Source organism: Saimiri boliviensis, chromosome 4, assembly GCF_048565385.1.
Source record: "Saimiri boliviensis isolate mSaiBol1 chromosome 4, mSaiBol1.pri, whole genome shotgun sequence".
NCBI classification, from domain to species: domain Eukaryota; kingdom Metazoa; phylum Chordata; class Mammalia; order Primates; family Cebidae; genus Saimiri; species Saimiri boliviensis.
In genome coordinates this window covers 59,785,131-59,810,374 of record NC_133452.1, presented here as the reverse complement: position 1 = coordinate 59,810,374, position 25,244 = coordinate 59,785,131, and the positions used below count along the sequence as shown (strand labels likewise).

At 38.5% G+C, this 25,244-nt stretch overlaps 1 protein-coding gene across 2 annotated transcripts in view; it reads left to right on the top strand.

Moving 5' to 3' along the window:
- FIG4 (FIG4 phosphoinositide 5-phosphatase) overlaps positions 1 to 25,244 on the top strand; it is a 127,921-nt gene that overhangs the window by 46,379 nt on the left and 56,298 nt on the right. For both annotated transcript variants that reach the window (XM_003935957.3, XM_074397610.1), the window contains exons 7-15: positions 2,055 to 2,183; positions 4,775 to 4,875; positions 6,441 to 6,603; positions 7,002 to 7,099; positions 14,512 to 14,645; positions 16,203 to 16,319; positions 18,220 to 18,265; positions 19,627 to 19,775; positions 21,369 to 21,535. In XM_003935957.3, the coding sequence (XP_003936006.1) occupies positions 2,055 to 2,183; positions 4,775 to 4,875; positions 6,441 to 6,603; positions 7,002 to 7,099; positions 14,512 to 14,645; positions 16,203 to 16,319; positions 18,220 to 18,265; positions 19,627 to 19,775; positions 21,369 to 21,535 (1,104 nt within the window). The remainder of the gene's footprint in view (positions 1 to 2,054; positions 2,184 to 4,774; positions 4,876 to 6,440; positions 6,604 to 7,001; positions 7,100 to 14,511; positions 14,646 to 16,202; positions 16,320 to 18,219; positions 18,266 to 19,626; positions 19,776 to 21,368; positions 21,536 to 25,244) is intronic.

Below are 25,244 nucleotides of genomic sequence, written 5' to 3'. Positions count from 1 at the left end.
CAGACATTGTGATTAACTTTAAAAAGGCTTAGGTTGTTACTTAAACTGAATTTATCCCCGTCATTCCCCTTGAGTCTTGTTAGTTTATTTGATTGATCATCACATGAGCTAAGGGCACCCTCCTTACTACCAGATCATCTAGATCACATACATTTGCCGTGGTTCAGACACGCTGGTGGCAACCCATACCACTAGAGACAGATAGAGGGCAAGGCAACTAGTGTGTCTGAATATTTGCTGACAACACTTCTGAATATCACAATTGTAATACAAAAGCTGAAGTATTACTAAATTTGCCCTACATACTCTCCAAAATCTGAATTTGAATATCTGTTCTGGGATCTGAATTAAGCCTCCTATGCTACTTAATTTTTTGCTGTCTCTGGAGCAGTTCTACTTGATAGATATGAATAACAGGGTGTATTAGTTTCTTCTTGTTGCTGTGGCAGATTACCTAGCTTAGTTGCTAAAACAACATAAATTTATCATCTTAGAAGGCAGAAGTCCACAGTGGGTCTCAGTGAACTAAAATTCATGTGTCAGCAGGATTGCATTCCTTTCCAGAGGCTCTAGGGGAGAATCAGTTTTCTTGCCCTTTCCATCTTCTGGGGGCTGCGTTCATCCCCTGGCTCATGGCTCCCTTCCATCTTTAAAGCCACATTACATTACCTGAGACTCACACTCCTGTTTTCCTCTCTGACTTACAAGGACCCTGTGATTATATTGGACCTACTTAGATAATGCAGAATAATTTCCCCATCTCAAAGTCCTGATTAGCAACCTTAACTTCATCTGCAACTTTATTTCTTCTTGCCATGTAATATAACAGTTTGTATTCACAGTTTCTGGTGATTAGCATGCATACATCATTCTCAAAGGTGAGATTATTCTCTTGTCACACAGACATAAACTGATAAGAAACAGGACTGAGGGTAGAAGGTATGGGAATAGGTAGAAAAGGAAAACAATAAATATTTAAAATAATCTTTACTGGATGTCAGATACTTTGCCTATACTATTTAATCTGAACAATTTCTTTGAGGTAAGTAGTAGTAACATCATTTTGTAGTTTAGAAAGTTGAAGTTCAAAGAGGTTAAGTAACTTGCCTAAGGTCACAGAACTGGTAAGCGATGAAAATAGGTCTCCTATTGATGTCTTTATTATTAATTCTCTTGTATAAGGCATTGAAAGGGCAAAGAAAGTTTAGTTTTTATGAATCAGACCAAGGTGTAGTATAGTGTATAAACAAATACTCTTAACAGATCATGTTTTGAGGAAGAAAATGGTCTTGATTAACTGCTATTTAGAACCTTTACAATCTTTTGAGCTTTTAAGCTATTATCTTAGAAACATACTTTAATTTTTCATTTCATGTAAGTTTTGTAAAACTCATTGCTATTTAATAAATTTATATGGATCTGCTAAAATTATGTTTGATGAAATTAATTTATTCATAGAGAAAAGGCCTGACATAATAATAACTGCCACTTATTAGAAGTATTTGTAATATACCAGGCTTATTCTAGGCCCTTTATGTGCATTATTAATTCATTTCATCCTTATAACAACCATGTGGTACAGGTGAGGAAGCAGAGGTGCTGCGCTCTCGGTAAGTAACACTCTTGATCATGCCTGTCACCCTGCTGATGAGAGGCAGAGCCAGGATTTGGATCCAGGAACTTTAACTCTTCAGCCATGTGCTCAACTGCTACTTCCTGCTGCCTCTTGACTTTATTTATATATTTGTAAGATGTCCTCAATTTCCTTCTCGTTTTCTTTTCGCTCAAGAACTCTCACAAGTCAGAAAATGCCTTTCGTGGGAGTCAGATTCTTCACAGAATCCACACAATGTTCTGGACATGATGGGAATGATATCCACTGAAAATGGCAATGCTGTTAACCAGGCATCTTACTTTGAAGTTAAAAACAGAAGCTGACTTAAAAATGAGTTGGATGTCAGCCCATTTCCATATCTTTCTGATATCAACTTTTTTTTTTATTGATACAAAATATTTTATGTATTTATGGACTGATACAGACTTTTGTTTTTCAGGGGTATTTGGGATCTGTAGTGAGCCTTATATGAAATATGTATGGAATGGTGAACTTCTGGATATAATAAAAAATGCCGTGCATCGTGACTGGCTTTTGTATATTATTCATGGGTTCTGTGGGCAGTCAAGTATCCTTTTTGAAAAAAATGTAAAATACATACTACTAAGCTTATGATGTGTCAATTTGTAGACAGCTACTATGAATTATATGATTATGATACCATTCTCCGCACCCAACAGGAAAACCTGCCCATGATACTATGTAGTAGAACTACAAAGAAGAATGCTATTTGAACAGGCCTGTTAAATACACAGAAAGATGAATAAATAACAAGGAAGAAAATGCTATGTGATAGAGGTTTTAAGTGTCATGCTTATCTGGGAGAAGGGGCAGAATTACTGATAGTTGGAGAGGATGCGACAGGCCCATGGGAATAGTCGTACTTGGCCTGGGCCCTAAACAAAAGTCAGGCCTTAGCAGAGAGAGAGATCACAGCCTGGGGAAACAATGTGTATGTAGAAGTGGAAACACACAAGGGAGTGTTCTCATGGCATAAAACTCCTGGGAGGTAGCATATAGCGGGAAGGAGATTGGTATGTGGGAGTCAGATCGACAGTCACCAAATTGCCTTGGTGGTTAAGCTGAGGACTCTGGGTTTGATGCAGGAACTTTGGAGAGGTTTTGTGCAGGAGAGTGACACGTGCAAAGTAGTGTTTAGGACGCTTGAGTTGTCAGCTGTTTTCAAGCTGGATTAAGTAAAATGAAACCAGAACATGGGACATGAGTTAGGGAAAGAGTGCAGTAGTCCCAGCAAGGGAGCAAAATAGGTTAAAGAGAAGTAGGTTCCGCTTTGGGTTAAGCTGATGAGTTCAATTTTATAAAGACTTTTATTTCCTTCAGTAGCTTCATCTCATTAATTTGTAGCTACATCGAACCCTTTTAATAAAGTGCAATTATGGGGTTTAAGAAGGCAGCATGTACCATCTAGAAGTGGTGTTTAGATTTTTTTTTCTATTACTTTTTGAGATAACGTAGGGCATTTTTGCATTCAGCATGTTTTCTAGTGTGTTCGGCTTTTAAAAATATATTGAAACCTTTAAAGGAGTGGCTGTTCTGAGACCATTAAGTGGGTGAATGTGACTGACCATCATTATGCGTTCTTGCACCAGGAGCATTTAAGAGGAGTGGTACCAAGGGCACAGCAGGCAAGGTTAGCCTTGAAGAACAGCAGGGCCGCCTTCTGTGAGGGGGATGAAAAGCTAGATAAAAGCACAGAGGGATTTTGAAATGAAGTTCAGTGAGATTTATGTGCTACACTTGAAAATCAGACTCATGACTTTATAATTACTTTTAACCAGTGAGCGGTATTATCTGGTTGATCATTACTGCATAACAACATTTGATCCTGAATTACTTTTGTCTCTTTCCAAAAGTAAATTCTACCTGGGAAAAACACAGGTTTTTTACCACTAGGGATACCAAAGAGAATGTGCTATAGTTTCTAAAGGTAGTTCCTAAAAGATAGTTCTGTTTCTTATTTCTAAGAGCTAACTTAGGGCCTGGCACATGTTAAACATAATAAATGTTTGTTTTTAAAAATAGCACCATCATAGATGATCATTTTAAAGCTCATAAATTTGAAAAATACATCTAGTCTCCTGGTTATCAAGCATTTAATGAATTCAGGAAGTTTATATCATTATAAAAACAGTAACCATTTAATGAATACTACAGGTCAGGCACTAGTAGTACACACATTACTTCACCTAGTCCACCTTTAGTTACTTTATTGTTAAATTCCATTTTACTGAAGATGAGACTTGGCTCAGAAAATTAAGGCGATTAACTAAGAAGCTATATGTTTGTTAAGCAGTTCACAATAAATCATTCAGCATTCAGGATTTGCAGGGAGGTGACAGATTTTGACTGCTTTTAGAATTTTATATTCAGTTTATCCTTTCAGTATTATATGTTATATACTGCTTCATAATTGAAACAACCTATAAAATGACACATGTTCTCTTTGCAAGGTGTATGATCTGGAAGACTAAGTAAGGTGTATCAGTCCATTCTCACACAGCTATGAAGAACTATCTGAGACTGGGTAATTTATGAAAAAAGAGATTTAATTGGCTACAGGCTTAACAGGAAGCATGACTGGGAGGCTTTAGGAAACTTACAATCATGGTAGAAGGTGAAGGACAGGCACACACAATGGCAGAGCAGGAGAGAGAGTGAAGAGGGAAGTGCCACACGCTTTTAGATAACCAGATCTCGTGAGAACTCACTATCACAAAAACAGGAAGGGGGATGTCCGCCTCCATCATTCAGTCACTTCCCTTCAGGCCCCTCCTCTGACACGTGGGGATTGCAATTCAAAATGAGATTTGGCTGGGGACACAGAACCAAACCATATCAAAAGGATTAGTTATACTTGTTTACATCGTTTACTTGGCCAGTAACCCTACAGCTGATCACCATTTCCTCTGAAATTTATGGAAAGGACTCCTTAGGCAGGTTGGATGTTGCCTTCCCTTTGTAGCTGCACCCCAATTCTGAAGAACCATTAGACCCAGTGCTGTTCTGTCCTCAGGTGGACCTTTTGGTGTTCTTTAAGCCATTGGACCAGCTGTATCTAAATGTGTATTTGAGGTATAATGACTCTCTTGGTCTTATGTGACAGTTGTGAATGCTAAACACCTTAACTTGATTTCTAAGAGCTATTGATCTATGGACGACCAGTGTATGTCACTCTAATAGCTAGAAGATCCAGTAAATTTGCTGGTACCCGTTTTCTTAAAAGAGGTGCAAACTGTGAGGTAAGATGACAAATACTATCTTCACTGACCTTTTAACCTTTTATATTAGCTTTGCTGATGTAGAAGTACAGTGAAATTTTAAAAAGTGGAATTTCTTACTTTAGGATATTATTAAGAGAATACAGTTACCCTTCAGTATCAACAAGGGATTGGTTCTAGGAACCCCCTTCACATCCAAAACCCAAGATACTGAAGTCCCTTATATAATATGGCCTAGTGTTTGCATATAACCTATGTACATTCACCTGTATACCTTAAATCATCTCTAGATTACATCTAATATCTAATAAGAAGTAAATGCTAGGCAAATAGTTGTAATACTGTATTGTTAAGGGAATAATGACAATAAAAAAAGGTCTGCACATGTTCAGTTCAGATACAGCCATCTTAGGCCTAACTATATTTCCTATATGAGATTGGTTGAATCTGTGGAGGGAACCCGTGGATGTGGGGGCCTGACAATAATTAATACTTCAGTGCATCTGAAACATGTGAGAAGTAAGACTAATATACAGATGTTCTGAAAAGTCAGCTATCTTAGAGTTATGCAGTGCTTTGAGGAATTATAAAATGTCTTATGTTCAGAGGGTGAGCCATTTCTATAATATATGAAATGCAGTACATGTTTTGTTTTTAATGTAAAAACAAAAATAGCAAAGCACCTCCACCCAAGGAATAAGTAGAAGGCAGCGCTTGTCACAGGAAGTTTATTCTTGATAAGAAGACAAAGTGGAGCAAAGCACGGGAAACCCTTTGTCCTCTTTGCTTTTTTCACCCAGCCTCCTTTTTCTGTTTACTGCTAGAAAATAACAGTAGCAAAAAATGCACGCATGCTTCCATTAGCCATGTCCTCTCCTTTCAGTGTTCCGTCTCTGTTTGCAATAGACAAGTTGAGTCTTGAGCAGACGTGTGATTCGGTAGACAGATTGAGTGAGGCATTGGGTTTTGATCCTGGCTTAAAATAGCAACATTGTTCTTAAAATTTTATCAACAATGAAAATTGTTATAGGTGGTGCTTTAAAATACCAGAATTTTGCAGCTAGATTAGTTGCTTTTGAATATTCAAAGGATAATCAAGCAGACATGTTATTACTGCCTCTAAAATTATTCTTTGTTGTGTCCTTATGTACTTCTTTAAGTACCTGAAAACCCTATTTTTTTCTTTTGTCCATCAGGCATTATTTGAATCTCACTCTTTTGTCCTTTCATTTCACTTTGGTCTTCAGAATTGAATTTTGATATTCTTCTAGTCTTTCTCACCTCCTGTATAATTTCATGTAATTGTCTTTTCTTTCCCTCATTCCCTTTTATTTAAACCAGCTGTTTTCTATCCGATTGTATTATTGGAGATTTAATTTGTTTTTTTTTTTTCTAGTCTATTCTTGATACTTTTAATTGCCTTCTTTATTATATTTTAATGGTTGCCTTTCTAATGTACATATCGAACATTGATCAATATTACCTCACAAGACTTTCAAAGAATAGGAATTATAACTTCATTGAAATTTATATCATTAAATATTTCTAAGAACATAAAATATCTTTCAGCTCATCTTTCTTTTCAGGGTGATGTTGCAAATGAAGTGGAGACCGAACAAATACTCTGCGATGCTTCTGTGATGTCTTTCACTGCAGGAAGTTATTCTTCTTACGTGCAAGTTAGAGGATCTGTGCCCTTATACTGGTCTCAGGACATTTCAACTATGATGCCTAAACCACCTATTACATGTGTGTAGAGCCAAGTTTTTAATAATAACTCTTGTGTCCTCACATTTAGAGATAACAAACTGCTGTTGCAGAGATCTATAAATGCTTAGGTTTTCACAAGGTTTTAGTTCTAGAAGGTAGGTAATTTAGAAGAGGAATTTCTGTTATTATGCAATAAATGTATATTTAATTTTGGCTGTTAGGAAACTTTTTATTTTGCTTCAGAAATAGAAGAATCATTCAAATGTAATAAATACATGAAGAATAAGTGTCCAGTGAGCGCCTTAGGAAGGATTTGGAAAGTGAAACTATTGAAAGATTAATTGAATTGCATTTCTTTAAAAAAACAACGCTATGCGTCTTTTATTTTTACTTTGCAATTTTCATTCAGGTGTTTCTTCATCTTTTTTCCTTCTCAGTGGATCAGGCAGATCCATTTGCACATGTGGCTGCCCTTCACTTTGACCAGATGTTTCAGAGGTTTGGCTCTCCCATCATCATCTTGAATTTAGTGAAGGTATGATGTGCTCATCTGTTTGGTTATGAGATTCAGACACTCTGGGAAACCTCTTCCTCAACAAGAGGGGGTTAACAAGTTGTGCTTTCTCTCTATCCAGTGCAGAGACGTGCAGATTATTATGCCAGGACAGCTCACTGTGTCTGAGCTGAATCACTTTTCTTCAGCCTCAGATTCCATGTGGTCTCTGCTCTGCATGCCTGAAAAAAAATAAGTAGTACATCTCCAAGGGAGTAGGATGATTCAGTGTATCAGGAAATCATTGTGTCCTGATTTCCTTGTGTGAATTAGATGTAGGTGAAATTTCTGCCTTAGTTTCCAGGACAACTTGGAGAAGGAAGCATGAAAATCAAACTACTATTGCCTCGCCTTGATACAGTTAGCTCTCCTGAAAATTCATAAGCTCTCCTGGGCAAATTATTATATAGTAATGGGATCAAAAGGCTAGATTCAGAAACTGGAGTACTGTTGTGGCTCAAGGATCAGGTGGGCATTGGAGAAACCTAGACAAGATGGTATTAGCCTCATAGCTCTCTTCTTTCTTGGCAGAGTACACTGACTGATCAACATATCTATCTCTATATATGAATGGGCATACAGGTCAAAGGCCAAGTATAGAAGTAAGGGAGACTACACAATAAGTTTTACCAGCATCTGTTGCAGCTAAGTGAATTGAAAGACTCTTGGTCAGCAGCCAAGAAGACCCTGAGAGTATGAAAAGCAAGGGCATTGTTATATTACGTGCTCATGGTAGTGCCCAACAATCTAGTATTATCTGAGGTTATTCTGAAAGGTTGGTTAATGAATGTAAATCAATTTACTAAAAATCCAAGGAACCCTGTGACTCTATGTCCATTTAGTCGGTCATTTAACAAGTATTTTTGAGCGTTTCCTATGTGCCAAGGCAGTTCTAGAAACAGCTCCTGCCTGGAGCTAACAGCCTATTGGAGGAGATGGTGAGGTAACACAGAGGCATCAATACAAGGTAAATGGTGCAATAAGAGCTTATAATGGAGAGAATTCTTCCCTGAGGATGGGATGAATTAGCATCAACCTGAAGGAAGAGGCATTAACCAGGTCAAGGGGAAAGAGAATAGTATTCAACTCAGAGCATAGCATGTACAAAGATCCTAGGACAGGAGGGAATGTGGTGAGTTGGACGAAGAAAAGGGGGTTCTCTGTAGTTGGGGCCCAGAGAGGGTGAGGACGAGATGCTTATTGTGAGATAAGGCTAAAGAGATGGTTATGGCCAGACCACTCAGAGCATTGTTAGTGAGCCTCGTCTTATTACTCAGAATAATGGAAAGTCATTAAGAGTTTTGCATGGTTAAACAGATGGATCAGTACAAAGCTAAAGTCAATGCTGGAAGACCAGATAGGAGGCTGTTAAAATTGTCCGGAAAAGAGGTGATTATGCCTTAAACCAGGGTGGTGTGGTGGAGATGCAGAGAAGTGGACAGTCAGACTTGGGGATGGGCTGGATATGAAATGACGGAGTAGGGGTTGTCAGGCACAATTCCCAGATTTCTGGCTTACTCAGGTGGTGGATGGTGATGCCATTCACTAAAATACAGAACACTGACTGGGTTTTTAGGGGGAAGATCATGAGTGCAGCTTGGACATGCTGAGTGAGGTTTGAGGTACAATTGAGTCCTCTAAAAGGAGGTAACAGGTCAGGGCATGGTTCAGGAGCTCAGAGGAGAGGTCTGAGCCCAGATGTGGTTTTGTAACTGTGTACAGGTCACATTTGAAGGCATGGGCATGGATGGGATGCCCATGTGGAGAGTAGGAAGTGACAAGGGAAAACCTCAGACCCCGTCTTGGGGGGGATCTTCAACTCTTAATTCTGAGTTAGAGCAGCTGAATCTCTAAAGGAGTGAGAGGAAAAAATAGCCAGAGGAGTAGGAAGAAAACCAGGAAGTGCTGTGTTAGGAACGCCAAGAGAAAATGTGTTTTATGATGAAGGAAGTAAATGATCAGCAACATCAAATGCTGAGGTGTCAAGTAAGATGAGGATGGAAAGACTGTCCATTAGTGTTAGCATCATGGAGGGCACTGATTGAAGTGGACCAAGTGTGGGATAACAGTGAGAAAGTGGAGGCAGTGAGTGTTGTACTTTCCCCCAATAGGAATACCCAGTGAAAGATGGCATTTTAAATTTTTTTTAAAAGAGATCATATCAATATGTTTAAAAGCGTATGGGGAGGATTCATTTGAAGGGGAGAGTTGTACAACACAGGAGAGAAAAGGAATGATCAGTGATTTCACGTACTTAAGAAAGTAGGAAATGATGAAATCTGAAGCATACGTGGTAGAATTATTTTATTTTTGAGGCAGGGTCGTGCTCTGTCACATAGGCTAGAGTGCAGTGGCAAGATCATAGCTCACTGTAACCTTGAACTACTGGCCTCAAGTGATCCTCCCACCTCAGCCTCCCAAGGTCCTGGGATTACAGTCATGAATCATGGCACCTGGCTGGAATTATTTTAACAGAGAGAGAGTGAATAGTAAAGGTTCGGGCATGTGTTTATTTGTGTGCATGCACACTCCATTCTGATGGCTTTAATAATTCTTTAAGGTAGAAGGAATGATCATCTGCTGGGAGTGGAGGTTTGAAGGCAGTGGAGAGGGTTTAAGTCTTGTGTACGTGGGAGGGCAAATTGACTAAAAACCTCCAAGAAGTACCAAGAGCCAATTTCAAGTTGGTGATCATGATTTCTTAAATGGAACCATTTTGCTCTTGCCTGCCTTCTTCCAGCAGGGCTTGTGAATGAGTATAAGCACAGGTAAAATAATAATTGGGTTTATTTAGTTTCATCAGACGGGTGTGACATAAAGACAGGATCAAAGGCATTTTGGATTTTGGCAATACTGTGATTGAAGTAGACCATGAAATCTGTGCTGAATTAGGACAGAGCTTCAAGAACAGGGCTGCTAGAGAAAGTGGAGATGTCAGTGGATTGTAGTGCTCACAAGGTGGGGGTATTTAAAGCAAGCAATCTGGAAATAAAAGAGGTTGTGGATAAGAAATGTTGAAGAAAGAGCAGTACCTATGATAATGAATTGGTCTAAGATGTGAGAGTGAGAATGGGATTTTAGAGTAGAAAAGGATGTGGAGGTACTGAAGGTCGCCCAGTGTATTAGTCCGTTTTCACACTGCTGATAAAGACATACCTGAGCCTGGGTAATTTTATAAAGAAAAAGAGGTTTAATGGACTCACAGTTCCACGTGGCTGGGGAGGCCTCACGATCATATCGGAAAGCAAAATACACATCTTACATGGCAGCAGACAAGAGAGAATGAGAGTAAAAAGAGAAACCCCTTATAAAATCATCAGATCTGATGAGACTTATTCACTACCACAAGAACAGTATGGGAGAACCACCTGTATGATACAATTATCTCCCACCAGGTCCCTTTCACAACACATGGGAATTATGGGAGCTACAATTTAAGATGAGATTTGGGTGGGAACACAGCCAAACCATATCACCCAGGATGGAGGCAAAGCTTGGGGTGGGGAGTAGACAGTTCCCAGGATAGGACTTTATAACTACATGCATGGTCTCAAAGGAGCTGTGTGTGTGTGTGTGTGTGTGTGTGTGTGTGTGTGTGTGTGTGTGTGATGAGTGTGGAGGAATATGTCCCCAAACTGACAGTTGGGGGAGAAGAGTGGAACAGTGAGGCATTCAGCTTCATTTATTCCTGTGTTGTTCTTTGTAATTGCATCCCACTAGGGATTGACTTTGTAAAATAAATCATTCAGATATTAGAGAAATAATTTTCTAGACATTTTATTTTAATTCAGAAGTTTCATATTCATGTCTCTCTGCATATCAACACAGAGTAATATAAGGTGGATAATCTCTAACTCAGCCTAGTATTAAATGGTAGCTGTAGTATACATAATTAAAAATTTAAAGTAGGAAAACTTCAGTGAAAATGCTCATGGACACTTTTCCAGTAAATTTATAGAAAATAAGATATTGTTAGTATAGAAATAAGTTATCGCCAAAGTATGAAATTATAAAGTGTTATGGGATTAGAAGAGATTTAAATTAGTGGATTTAGGCAGAGCATGATCCTGCCTCAAAAATAAAATAAAAATAAGTTCATGTTTTACAGAGTCCGTATAGTGTGATTGAAAAGCTTTCATTAAATGGAGATTGAAGTCTACAGTGCTTGAAATAATTCTCTAATAATTGTGTACACAAAAAATGCTATTATATACATGTGATTATAATGTAGTCTTTGCCAGACATCTCACATGTACATTTATTTTTTCATGTATTTAAAGGTCAGTGGATTTTAAAATTGTAACTTGATTATTTTTTTCATTGCAATAAAAATTCTGACAATAATTCAAAGTTAGCTACAGAAATAGTTTGGAGATTAAGTTGCTGTTTCATGGAATAGAAAAATATTTTGTTGTTTATGGCACTAGTTATTTTATTCATATGATTAAAGAAATTGTTTATTCAGGTCACTTGGCAGAAGACCTTATTAACTGTGATTAAAGGTCCAAAGAATACATGTGTGTATAGAATGATACCTGGGGGATACTCACTCTTCATTCTACCACCATGTGAAGAGTTAATAAAGTAAAATGCTTTTCATGATTTAATTTCTCTTTTACCCTGTTTTGTGAATTTTTTCCCAGTTGTGAAAGTTTGAGGCACTGGTTGAAAGTGAGCTTGCAGCAATCCATGTGCCTTCAGTGCTGCTACTGTATCAACAGGAAACCAACCTAGGATCAAGTATAAACTGTACAGCAGAGGTTTTTAATCTGTGGCCCATGGACGGCTGTTAGGGGGATCTCAGAACCCTTTGAAATGATATGCAGCTGGATGTGGTGGCTCATGTCTCTAATCCCAGTGACTTGAGAAGCTGAGGTGGGAGGCTCACATGAGGCCAGGAATCTGAGACCAACCTGGGCAGCACAGGAGACCCAGTCTCTAAAAAAAAAAATTTTTTTTTTTCAATTAGTTGGGCATGGTGCACACCTGTAGTCCCAGCTACTTGGAAGACTGAAGTAGGGGAATCACTTGAGCCCAGGAGTTCAGGATGCAGTGAGCTATGATTGCACTACTGCGTTCCAGCCTAAGTGACAGTGAGACCCTGTCTCCTTATAAAAAAAAGAAAAAAAAAAAAGAAATGATATGCAAAATCACTTGTGTATGTTAAGTTTTTGTTTAGTTGTTAAGGGTCTGTGGCTCTAAAGAGGTTGACTAACAACCCACTAACACTAATCCTCTATGGACAGACAATGGATACAGCAGATTCTTCATGCAGAGATGAATGAAGGTTGCTCATATAACCCTTCCTCTCTATCCCACAAAAGTCAGATTTGATATAAGAATTTCAAAAAGATTTTGTTTCCCTAGTTGAATTTAAATGGTTTTGAGAAAAATTTCAGATATATAATTTAATTTTCTCAGATGTATAAATAAGCAAAATATATTTTCATCCTAAGCTGATTTAACACTGTTCTTAATTCTTATCAAATTATTTCATTTGATGTATTCAGCTGTGCACAATAGCTACCCCTTTTTGTTTCTACAGTAGTTATCTAATTAAATTCATGGCAATTGAAAAGTAATTTCCATGATTGAAAACAGCACAGACTAATTTTGATGCTAACAATAGTGCCTTTAAACCACTTCAGTCTCACTATTGTGGCATTAATTGTTTTTCTTTGTTTCTAAGTGAAGGCTTGATCAGGGTAACAATGAAAATGGTAAATATAGGGTACTTACCATATGCCAGCTGTTCTATAAAAACTCACCATGCTCTACTGCTGGATTCGGTTTGCCAGTATTTCATTTAGGATTTTCACATCGATGTTCGTCAGGGATATTGGCCTGAAATTTTCTTTTTTTGTTGTGTCTCTGCCAGGTTTTGGTATCAGGATGATGCTGGCCTCATAGAAATGAGTTAGGGAGGACTCCCTCTTTTTCTGTTGTTTGGAATAGTTTCAGAAGGAATGGTACCCAGCTCCTCTTTGCACCTCTGGTAGAATTTGGCTGTGAAGCCACTGGTCCTGGGCTTTTTTTTGGTTGTTAGGCTATTACTACCTCAATTTCAGAACTTGTTATTGGTCTATTCAGGGATTTGACTTCTTCCTGGTTTAGTCTTGGCCTCCCAAGATGTATGTATTCCGGAATTTATCCATTTCTTCTAGATTTTCTAGTTTATTTGTGTAGAGGTGTTTATAGTATTCTCTGATGGTAGTTTGTATTTCTGGAGGATTGGTAGTGATATCCCTTTTATCATTTTTTATTGTGTCTATTTGATTATTCTTCTCTCTTCTTCTTTATTAGTCTGGCTAGAGGTCTGTGTATTTTGTTCATCTTTTCAAAAAACCAGCTTCTGGATACATTGATTTTTTTTTTTTTGAAGGGTTTTTTTGTGTCTGTCTCTTTTAGTTCTGCTCTGATCTTAGTTATGTCTTGTCTTCTGCTAGTTTTTGAATTTGTTTGGTCTTCCATGACAATCAAGTCAGCTTAATCCCTGGGATGCAGGGCTGGTTCAACATATGCAAATCAATAAACATAATCCATCACATAAACAGAACCAATGACAAAAACCACATGATTATCTCAATAGATGCAGAAAAGGCCTTTGATAAAATTCAACACCCTTTCATGATGTAACGTATCTCAAAATAATAAGAACTATTTATAACAAACTCCAGTCAATATTATACTGAATGTGCAAAAGCTGGAGGCATTTTCTTTGAAAACCAGCACAAGACAAGGATACCATCTCTCACCATTCCTATCAACATAGCATTGGAAGTTCTGGCCAGAGCAATCAGGCAAGAGAAAGAAATAAAGGATATTTAGATAGGAAGAGAGGAATTCAAATGATCTCTGTTTGCAGATGACATGATTGTATATTTAGAAAACCCCATTGTCTCAGCCCAGAAGCTCCTTGAGCTTATAAGCAACTTAAGCAAAATCTCAGGATACAAAAATCAATGTGCAAAAATCACAAGCATTCCTATACACCAATAGTAGACAGAGAGCCAAATCATTCAGACCAGTTGATGTCTTTCTGGCCTCTAGCTGACTGAAGTTAGAGGCTCCCTTCTTCTGGTCCTTGGGAAGGGTCTCCTCAGAGTGGGGTGTGAAGTGCGTGAGCCAGGTCCTATGTGGGGCGAGCTGGGCTTCTCAGGGTGCAGGGAGGGTACCAGGAAGAAATCCGATCTCCTTGACTCTTTAAAGCCCATTATCTGTTCACTTTAATCAAATGGAGCATTTATTTCTTTATGTTTTTATTTCTGATTATTGTAGCTAGATTTCATTTTAGTATATTTAAGACTTGGATTTTTTGTCCAAGTAAACATGTTGAGTCTGTTCCTCTGATTTAAGGGAATTAAAACACTGAAAATGTTTAATTTTTGATAAAGGAACGAGAAAAAAGAAAGCATGAAAGAATTCTGAGTGAAGAACTTGTCGCTGCTGTGACCTATCTCAACCAGTTTTTGCCTCCTGAGCACACTATTGTTTATATTCCCTGGGACATGGCCAAGTACACCAAAAGGTGAATGATACGCATCTGTCTGGCTGTGATCATTTCCTTTTCTTGTAATGACAAATAACAGGAAGCTGACCTCTATGGTAAAGTAAATGTTACCCTTTTAATTTCCTTCATGAACCTGTTGAGGGGCTGTTTTGAGTACATCAATAAACTCACCAAAGTTTTTGTTTGTTTGTTTTTGTTTTTTTTGCCTATCATATATACCATTTGCAAATTGTTTGAAATATCTAGTCATTTCAGAACATCTCTACGAATGTTCCTTAAAGGCATTAGTTTCACTTTTTTGCATATCATTTTGTCTCACTATTAAATACTTTCTCAGATACCACTTGTGGATGAACCTGTGATAATTCCTGACTGTATATAGTAGGTCCCAATTCCTTAGGGTCATGTTAAAACCTCATCATCTGGTTGGCTTCAGAATGCAGTCATTATTTATTTATCCCAAGGGCTGTTCTGTTCCAGAAAACCAAATCTTCATGCTCTGCCACAAATGTAGCAGCCAAAGTCCTGTCCCTAAGCCTCCATTACGTTCCTATTCTTCACCCTCCCTGGGATGTTTTCTCACCTCTCTTTTACATTTCAACATCCGATTCAAAACTCATCTCTTCTAAGGAACTTACTTCTGTTAAATCTTGCACTTTTGTTCACTTTCTACATATCATACAAGCTCTAGGTTTGCTTACATTCTCATTTTTTAAAATGTTACTGTATTATTTTGTACTTAACTCATTGTACTTTTTTCTAAATGATTTTATACAGTTAGATAAACACACACACACACACACACGCACACACACACACACACACACACACTTTCCAGAGTATAAGTTTGGTACAAGTAGTTGCCGTTTGTATTTATTATTACTACTATTTAAAGAGTCTCGCTCTCTTGCCCAGGCTGGAGTGCAGTGGTGCGATCTCAGCTTACTGTAGACTCCGCCTCCTGGGTTCAAGCGATTCTCTGGCCTCAGCCTCCCGAGTAGCTGGGACTACAGTCATGCACCACTATGCCTAGCTAATGTTGTGTTTTTAGTGGAGATGGGGTTTCACCATGTTGGCCAGGGTGGTCTCAAACTCCTGACCTAAAGTGATCTGCCCTCGTTGGCCTCTGAAAGTGCTGGGATTACAGGGGTGAGCCACTGTGCCTGGTTGCCATTCATGTTATTTTCCCTTTTTTTCTCTCTGCCACCTGCACTGTGCATGATGCTCTTTTCAGAGCCATTTTATGAATGTGTATTGACTTGACAGCTCTTGAGGAGTCAAAGTCTTTGGAGAAAGCTCAGACAGGGATGTTATATACCAAGATTAAGGATCACCAATATTTGATATTAAGTAACAGATCTTTTATGTCTCTTGCACATAAAATGTTGCTGGTTACCAAGTATACATTATATTCCAGACATTGTTACATGTTCCTATTAAGTACCAGCCAAGAGATTTTAAAAATTATATCCCTAAATATTATTCCTATAGACTTTACTGGTTTTAGATATAAGGATAAATATGTGTTAAAACTTGGCTTCTTCTCAATTTTCTCATTCTTCCATCTCTCCTCAGCAAGCTGTGTAATGTTCTTGATCGACTGAATGTGATTGCAGAAAGTGTGGTGAAGAAAACAGGTTTCTTTGTAAATCGCCCTGATTCTTACTGCAGCATTTTGCGGCCAGATGAAAAGTATGTATGCTATTTTAAAACTTACAAGAAGTCATGATTTTTGCTCTTGTGGGTATTCTAAATATGAGTAGTTAGTACTGCTTGGAAATTGGATTAATTTAGTCCTGGGAGAGGCAAACTACTCACATGACTGCGTACTGTATGTTCACTGGGACGTGGGAATTCTTATAGTGGTTACTTACATACCTTGAGATGGAAGCCATGGGATCTGTATCTCTTGCTTCATAAAACAAATGTTACATAAAATATTTCTGTAAGTAAAATTTTCAACATTTCACTCTATTTTTCACTATTGAAATAGAAACAGACATTTTTCTTATAGATTCGATACTAACAATTTTGTGAAAATTATATTTATTGTATTATAGTTATTTGCTCACAAATCTTTCATTACTATTTTGGGAGCTTCTTCAGAGCAAGGATTTATGCCTTTTCTTTTAAGAAACCAATATTATGTATTTCTGGCATTTTATTTTCAGTTAATGTAGTTAACTACAATGATAAGACGACAAAAAAACAACCAACTATATTGTATATGTGTATATGTCTTTGGAAGTAATCCTTTTGTTATAGTTTGCATTGTTTGCACTTGCTAATTGTTGGAACTTTAGGGTACCCATGACAGGGATCCCCCAAGACCACTCCCAGATTCAGTGATTCACTAGGAGAACTGAAAGGACTCAGCCTATTGTTGGATTCTGGCTATAATTTATTATGGTGAAAGGATATGAAGTGAAATTAAAAGGGAAAAACAAGCTTCCAGAGTCTTCTCCCCAGTGGAGTCACAGAGAACACACTTAATTCTCCCAAGAAACAGGTTGTGAAGCATGGGTGAGACGTTGCCAGTCAAGGAAGCGTGTTGGAGACTGTTTTTTACTGGAGGCTGGTCACATAGACAGCCTCTGCCTGTCATATACCAAAATTCCTGACTTCCAGAGGGAAAGAAGGGTTCAGGAAAAAACATATTATTTATACAAACCATTTCAGCACAGTGAGCCACTCTTATCAGTTCTGAGAATGATGGAAACCCTCCTGAAATTTAAGTTCCCAGACATTGGCCAAGCTCCAGCCTTATAAGCAGGACCTTCTAAGGACAGCAATAACATTATCTATAGCATTTCATAACAAAACATATTCCTGTGTATTCACTGCACATGGAGAAAATAAGTAGTCTCTAAAAAGAAACCTGTAAAACCAACCAAAAAAATATAACAAAGCCTCCATGAATAAAAGCTGGGGGAGGTGGAGAATCCTAATGTTGAGTTGGGAAGGCTAAGGCTTGGAAGATTTTATTAGAAAGATGCCCTACGAGCTGGATGCGGTGGTTCATGCCTGTAATCCCAGCACTTTGGGAGGCGGAGGTGGGCAGATCACATGGTCAAGAGATTGAGACCATCCTGGACAACATGGTGAAATCTTGTCTCTACTAAAAATACAAAAGTTAGCTGGGCATGGTGCCTGTAATCCCAGCTACTTGGGAGGCTGAGGCAGGAGAATTGCTTAAACCTGGGAGGCGGAGGTTGTGGTGAGCTGAGATCGCCCTGCCCTGTTGTACTCTGCCCTACGATTATTATTCATGTGTATAGAGACCAAATAAGAAGTGCATTTGAATGAAAGCAAGGGAGATTTTGGTTGAGCATAGGTAACAAAATGCCACAGTGGGTACTTGGGCAAATTAAATTACCCCTTTCCTGGAGTCTTTGAGGAGAGTGTGGTAGGCAGTCTGTCTCAGTCATTTGCATGTTTACTTACCTGAAAGAATGAGAGTGGGCAGGATCAGCTGATTTTTCAGGAGCCTTCAGCTCTATTATTTTGATTCTATGATTCTTAACAAGGAGCTGGTACCAAAAATAAATATTCTGTCATTCACTTTTTAAAAAGTGTTTATTTTTCAACACAGGTGGAATGAACTAGGAGGATGTGTGATTCCCACTGGTCGCCTGCAGGTATACACAATATTATATTCATAGTGAATATATCTGTATCCATTGTGTACTGTATGTTTTCTGCAAGCAATCATGGAGAGACCTATATCTTATTTAATGCAGAATTATTATTTGAGAATGTTCTTAAAAGCCTTACTTCTAGTCTTTAATGCTTATGAAAAATGTGTAGCTGGCCAGGCGCGGTTGCTCATGCCTGTAATCTCAGCACTTTGGGAGGCTGAGGCAAGTGAATCACGAGGTCAGGAAATTGAGACCATCCTGGCTAACACGATGAAACTCCATCTCTACTAAAAATACAGAGAAATTAGCTAGGTGTGGTGACATGTGCCTGTAGTTCTAGCTACGTGGGAGGCTGAGGCAGGAGAATTGCTTGAACCCGGGAGGCAGAGGTTGCAGTGAGCAGAGATCACACCACTGCACTCCAGCCTGGGTGGCAGAGTGACATTCCATCTCAAAAAAAAAAAAAAAAAAAGAAGAAGAAGAAAGAAAAGAAAAATGTGTAACTGAAATAATATGGCCTGTGAATTTTTTCTATATATTAAATTTTATTACTGGAAATAGAAACAAAACAGGAGCATGAGAAGAATAAAGTAGAATGACTGTAAAAGAAACCAAGTGTATACACTATATATGTTAACTATGCTTTAAGAATGATATGGCCCTAACCACTGAATATTTGGGTTGTATAATAAAGGAGATATGTCAGAAAAAAGCACATATTTTGCTAATTGGTACATGTGGAAATTGTTGGTTATTTGTTTTATTTTGTTAAACTAACAAAGTAAATTCAAATATAGACCAGAAGATTTAATGATACTGTTACAGCAATGTAAGTGAGCAGCATGTATAACCTTATGCAACTTTAAAAATGGGCTCTTCAGGCCAGGAATGGTGGCTCATGCCTGTAATCCCAGTACTTTTGGGAGGCTGAGGCGAGCAGATCACAAGGTCAGGAGATTGAGACCGTCCTGGCTAACACAGTGAAACCCCATCTGTACTAAAAATACAAAAAATTAGCCGGGCGTGGTGGCGGGCACCTGTAATCCCAGCTAGTTGGGAGGCTGAGAGGAGAATCGCTTGAACCAGGAAGCGGAGGTTGCATGAGCCGAGATCACACCACTGCACTCCAGCCTGGGTGACAGAGTGAGACTCCATCTCAAAAAAAAAAAAAAAAAAAGTCTTCATTATTTTGACTTTACATAAAACTGAATAATATTTGTTCAGGAATAACACCTGCCCACAGACTTTTTTGTTTCTTTTCTTCTTTTTTTTTTGCTTCTTAAAGAAAAGAAATCTAAAGTAGTATGGAAGTTCTTTGGTTATGAAATAGTGATTGAAACTCTTAAGGTATTTCTCTTTAGACTGGCATCCTTCGAACCAACTGTGTAGACTGTTTAGATCGCACCAACACAGCACAGTTTATGGTGGGAAAATGTGCTCTGGCCTATCAGCTGTATTCACTGGGATTGATTGACAAACCTAATCTACAGTTTGATACAGATGCAGTTAGGTAAGCCTTATGTTTTGCTGTTTGAATGCTGGTAATAACAGAAGGCAAATCTGGTTAATAATAAGATTTTTTTTATGAATATGTTTCTACTTTTAGCTTCTCAAAAATTATGTTGCTAGAAAACATTATTCAAACTAAATCTGTTTTTCTTATGTTTTCTACTAATAGTTTTATAGTTTTTGATCTTATGTTTAAGTCTTGATCTATCTTGAGTTGATTTTTGTATTCGATGAGAGACCGGGGACCAATTTCATTCTTTTGCATTTGAATATCCAGTTTTCCCAGCACCCATTTGTTGAAGAGGGTGTCTTTTCCCTAGTATATGTTCTTGGTGTCTTAGAATAAATATTTCTATTAAAGACTTATGTATTCTTGCCATGGTTTGGGCTTTGGGTTTTTCTTTTGTTGTTGTTTTTGCTTGTGTTAATTATGAATAAACACCACATTCTTTAGATAAATCCAAAGTACTTAGACAAACTGGTGGGCGTTTTTTCTAAAAAAACAAATCCAGATGGTGTTTGTTTTTTTAAAGTACTGTGGCTTCCTATATACTAAAAATCTAAGATGTTTAAAAGATTGATTCTTCATTAAGGATTACTATTTCTTCACTGTCTTTTGGATCTGTGACAGTCCATGAAGTATAATTTTTTGAAAATATAGTTAATGATAGCTGGTACTGGTCATCAGAAATTGTCACAAAGTCTCAGCTCAGGAAAGTAATCAGTTTAACAAATGGCCAGACCGACAGATATCACTGCACTGGAAGTATTAACAGGCACTTGAAGAAACACAGAAGTTAATTCTTCAAAAGTACATATCTGAGAAAGAATATGATTTGTTAGTCTGCTGTGATCTGAATCTTTGTGACTTCCCTAAGTTCATATGTTGAAATCCTAACCCCTAAAGGGGTAGTATTAGGACATACGACCTTTGAGAAATGAGTGGAGCTGAGAGGAACCCTCATGATTGGGACTAGTGTCCTTATTATAAAAGACTGAAGAAAGCTAGCTAGCCCCTTCCATCATGTGAGGACACAGTGAGAAGGCCATCTGTGATCTAGGAGATGGGCCCTCACCAGACACCACATCTACCAGCTCCTTGATCTTGTGCTTCCCAGCTTCCAGAAATGTGAGAAATAAATGTTTGCTGTTTATAAGCCACCCAGTTTATGGTGTCTTGTTGTAGCAGCTCGAATGGACTAAGACACTGTGACAGGAGCATATTATTTTTTCAGAGGCAATTCAGAGAGCACAGTACATTCTGTCACGTAAGGTGAATTGCTCTGGCAGGCTACAGAAAGTTGGAGTCTTTGAATATGGTTAGAACAGCCTGGTCTGGCTTTGGTGGTTTATGTTTTTGGTGCCCCTGCTTCCGTTTTAGTGTTTTCTGTGGTTTTGATGTTTATTGGAGTATCACTCAAAAATATATTAGCATTTGCATTTATTTTCAAGATGTTAAAGAGTCTAACTTGAAAGGAAAGGCTCAGAAGAATTTTTAAAATGTAATGTTGTTTGGAATTTAGCTAAGTAAATAACTTGTGCTTTGATTTTGGTAAAATTCTTCAAAGTGAGTTTTTCTTTTTTTTTTTTTTAGGTTATTTGAGGAACTCTATGAAGATCATGGTGATACCTTATCCCTTCAGTATGGTGGTTCTCAACTTGTTCATCGTGTGAAAACCTACAGAAAGATAGCACCATGGACCCAGCACTCAAAAGACATTATGCAAACCCTGTCTAGATATTACAGCAATGCTTTTTCAGGTAATTCTGAAGTAATATGTATTTTTAAGACTTACTCTGAAGTACATTTTTTATACATTTCTAAAAGTTATGTAGCTAAGTAAAATTAAAATTAAATATTTTAAAAGTTTAAAACAGTCTGTCACTTAGAAGGTGCTCAGTAAATATTTGTTCAATAAATGAATGAATAAACATTTATATTTTAAATAGGACACTTTTGCATTTTGGCACCCATAATTACAGTTTTTATGTAATGCAACACAGTTTAATTCCTTGGCTTCTGTCTCTTTCTATTTTTCTGCTTGCAGTATATAGATACAATTTCTTGAGGGTGTTGAGTCATTTTTTTAAATAGGGTTCAAAGTCTCGACAATTGTCTAAGAGTGTAAATATCGCTGCATTTTTTTAAATGTCAGCTAGAAATGAATTGTGATATTAGCACTAAATTATACTCATTAAATGCTACTGTTTTATGACTTGTGAATACTACATGTAACAGGGTGATAAAATGGTGCTTTCCTGCCTCCATTCTCATGGAATTGCCAATACAATGGGTATCACAGACCAAAGTGATTGTGAAACAAACCCTCATGCACAGAATTTATGAAGGAAGTGCTCAGTGATTGATTTCATGAGTCTTCAACCCTTGTATTAGATTAAGGATAGAAAAGTTTACAGAATGTGGAGAAGAAAATTGATAAAGAGGTCCTTGGAAGTGAACTATGCCTGCAGTAACACCCACTCTCAGTGAAAATATAGTGGGCTTCAACAGGACTCTGGGTGAGCTTGACATAGTATCCTGCTGTTGAAGAGACCCAGAGTGTAGACCCTCGGCTGTTGCCCAGCAAATCTGAAGCAGAGGGATAGGCTGAGGGTGTGCCACGTTGGGAAATGTCTGCACTCCTCCAGTTGGGTGGGCCAAAGTGTACTTGCGTGTTGACTAGTAACTGGATATGGGCCTCATGGAGGAGGGTGCCAGCATGGAGTTGGCCCGGATCCTGGCCAGTAAGTCTCCTGGAAGGACAGAGAGACTCTAGCAGCAAGATCCGGGAGGTAAACACCGGATTCTTAAGGTAACACCGGATACCTACCGAGCCAAGGAAGGAGTTACAGGAAACTGTCTGATAAAAGGGAATTGCAAGGGAGTCCCCCAGTGCTGGCAGCTTCAGAAGCGTCTGGGAAAGTATCCGTAAGAGTCAGCTGTCCACATTTTCTAGGCCCAGAGAGATTACAAAGCTGGGTCTTATGTTCCTGTCCAACTGTATTCGTTTTCTGTGCTGTGTAACAAATGACTATAAACTTAGCAGCTTAAAACAGCACACATGCATTATCTCACAATGTCTGTATATCAGACATTTATGCACAACCTAACTGGGTGCCCCCTGCTTAGCATCTCTCAAGGCTGCCATTGGGAAGGTACCACCCCCAGCTCACGTGTTGGCAGAATTCAGTGCCTTATGGCTGTAGGACTTATAGCGGCATGCATCTTCACAGCTTACAATAGAATGAGTGTGCCAGCAAGACTGAGTCTTATAAATGTAATGTGATCATGGGAGTGACATCCTGTCGTCTTTGCCATATCCCTTTGGTCAGGAGCAAATCACCTGTGCCCCCGCCCACACACACAAGGGAAATCCACATTCGTTTCCTAGGACTGCTGTGTCAAAACAGCACAAACCGGTGGCTCAAAACAATAGAAATGTATTGTCTTGCAGTTCTGTAGGCTAGGAGTCTGAATTCTAAGTGTTGATAGGGCCATGCTCCCTCTGAAAACTCAGAGAGGAGAATCCTTACCGGCCGCTTCTGTCGTGTGCTAACAGGTACATATTTTTCAGGGTGTATGTCACTATGAAAAAAGGCATCTGTTCTTCTGCTCTCTCCTGTCTTCATTGTCCCTGTAATAACGGTCATTATTGATACTTATGGATGAAGTAATGTGCTTTTTAATAAGACTGGAGGACAGACAGAATGACTGTGTAGCTGTCCATGTTTAAAAAAGAATAATATAAAGGATAAAGATAGTCATGAGAAAGTAATGTGCACAAATGGAAAGGTAAGGCAAAATTATACACAACTGAAAGAGGAACTATGAAAGGAATGATTTTATGAATAATGTGGCTAAAACAGGCTTCTTTATTTTAAGAAGCATGGTGTCATTGGGGTGTACAACTTATTTTTAAATTACAATGGGTGTTATATAATGGTGACAATATAGAACAGTTTTCTTTAAACCACTCAAGACAACTTTGCAAAACTTAAATCAATCGTCTCATGTTATGCCTCTGGGCTAGGCAGGAAGATACTGACTAAGAAACAGGAAAGAAAAAAAACCTCCTGGGTGCAGTGGCTCACACTTGTAATCCTGCACTTTGGGAGACCAAGACAGGAGGATTGCTTGAGCCCAGGAGTTTGAGACCAGCCTGGGCAACATAGTGAGACCCCATCTCTACAACAAATACAAAAATTAGCCTGGCATGGTAGTGCACACCTGTAGTCCCAGCTATGTGGGAGCCTAAGGGCAGAGGATCCCTTGAGCCTAGGAGTTCGAGGCTGCAGTGAACTATGATCATGCCATTGCACTCCAGCCTGGGTGACGGAGTGAGACTCTCTCTCTCTCTCAGAAAACAAGCAAACAAAAGCAACCAGAATAGTGAAATTAAGTTGTTAGGAATTTTACCCTTGGTTTATGTGGGCAAATTGATGCTATGCGGGCAACTCACCTGACCCTTTTTTTGATTCGTTTCAAAAACTGTCCTTGAGGTTTCATGTGCTAGCACGAATGTTTGTCTCTAGGAAGTACCGTTTAGTTTTTAATATAACTAGTTACATAGGCAGTTTGAGGATGCTTTACAGGGAAAGCATAGGTATTTAGGTACTCTCTTCAGATGTTAGGGAGGGCTTTTAATTCCCTTAAGGGACTTGTTAAGCACTTTCTAATTTTTTTTTAAATTCAAATTTTGTAAGCCTGGATTTTCTTGTTGAATTTAAATCCTATTATAAAAAAAAGATAAGAAACCTACAGCAGTTAATAATAGATATGCTGTATATACATATGTGTGTGTGTGTGTGTGTGTATATATATATATGCCTAACATAAATATATACACCCACATGCGTGTGCATAATGTAAATGTAGTGAATGTGTGTATGCATGCATGGAGGGGAATCATGTCCTCAAACAGGGATCTAAAGAGAAAAGCTCACAAGGTGTGTTAGGCCATTTTTGCATTGCCATAAAAGGAAATGCCCGAGACTGAGTAATTTTATAAAGAAAAGGAGTTTACCTGGCCCATGATTTTGCAGGGTGTACAGGAAACATGGTGCCAGTATCTTCTCGGATTCTAGTCTTCTGGGGAGGCCTCAGGGAACTTTTAACCCTGGCAGAAGAAGGGAGAGCATGTGTCTCACATAGCAAGGGGTGAGGGGAAGGAGGCGCCACACTCTTAAACAATCAGATCTCTTGAGGACTCACTCACTATTGCAAAGACCGCACCAACCCACATACCTCCCACCAGACTCCACGTCCAACATTATGGGTTATCTTTCAACACCAGAGTTGGGCAGAGACAAATATCCAAACTGTATCCCAGGGTTAGGACTTCAAAGCTTACTGTGAAACAGTGATCCCAGAAGGTGATGCTGAGATGGCTTCACCTGGCATTATGATAGCACTCTAAAGAACTGCCAGCAGTTTTTTCCCGTTTCTGCTCACTGCTGAAAGAGGGACTTC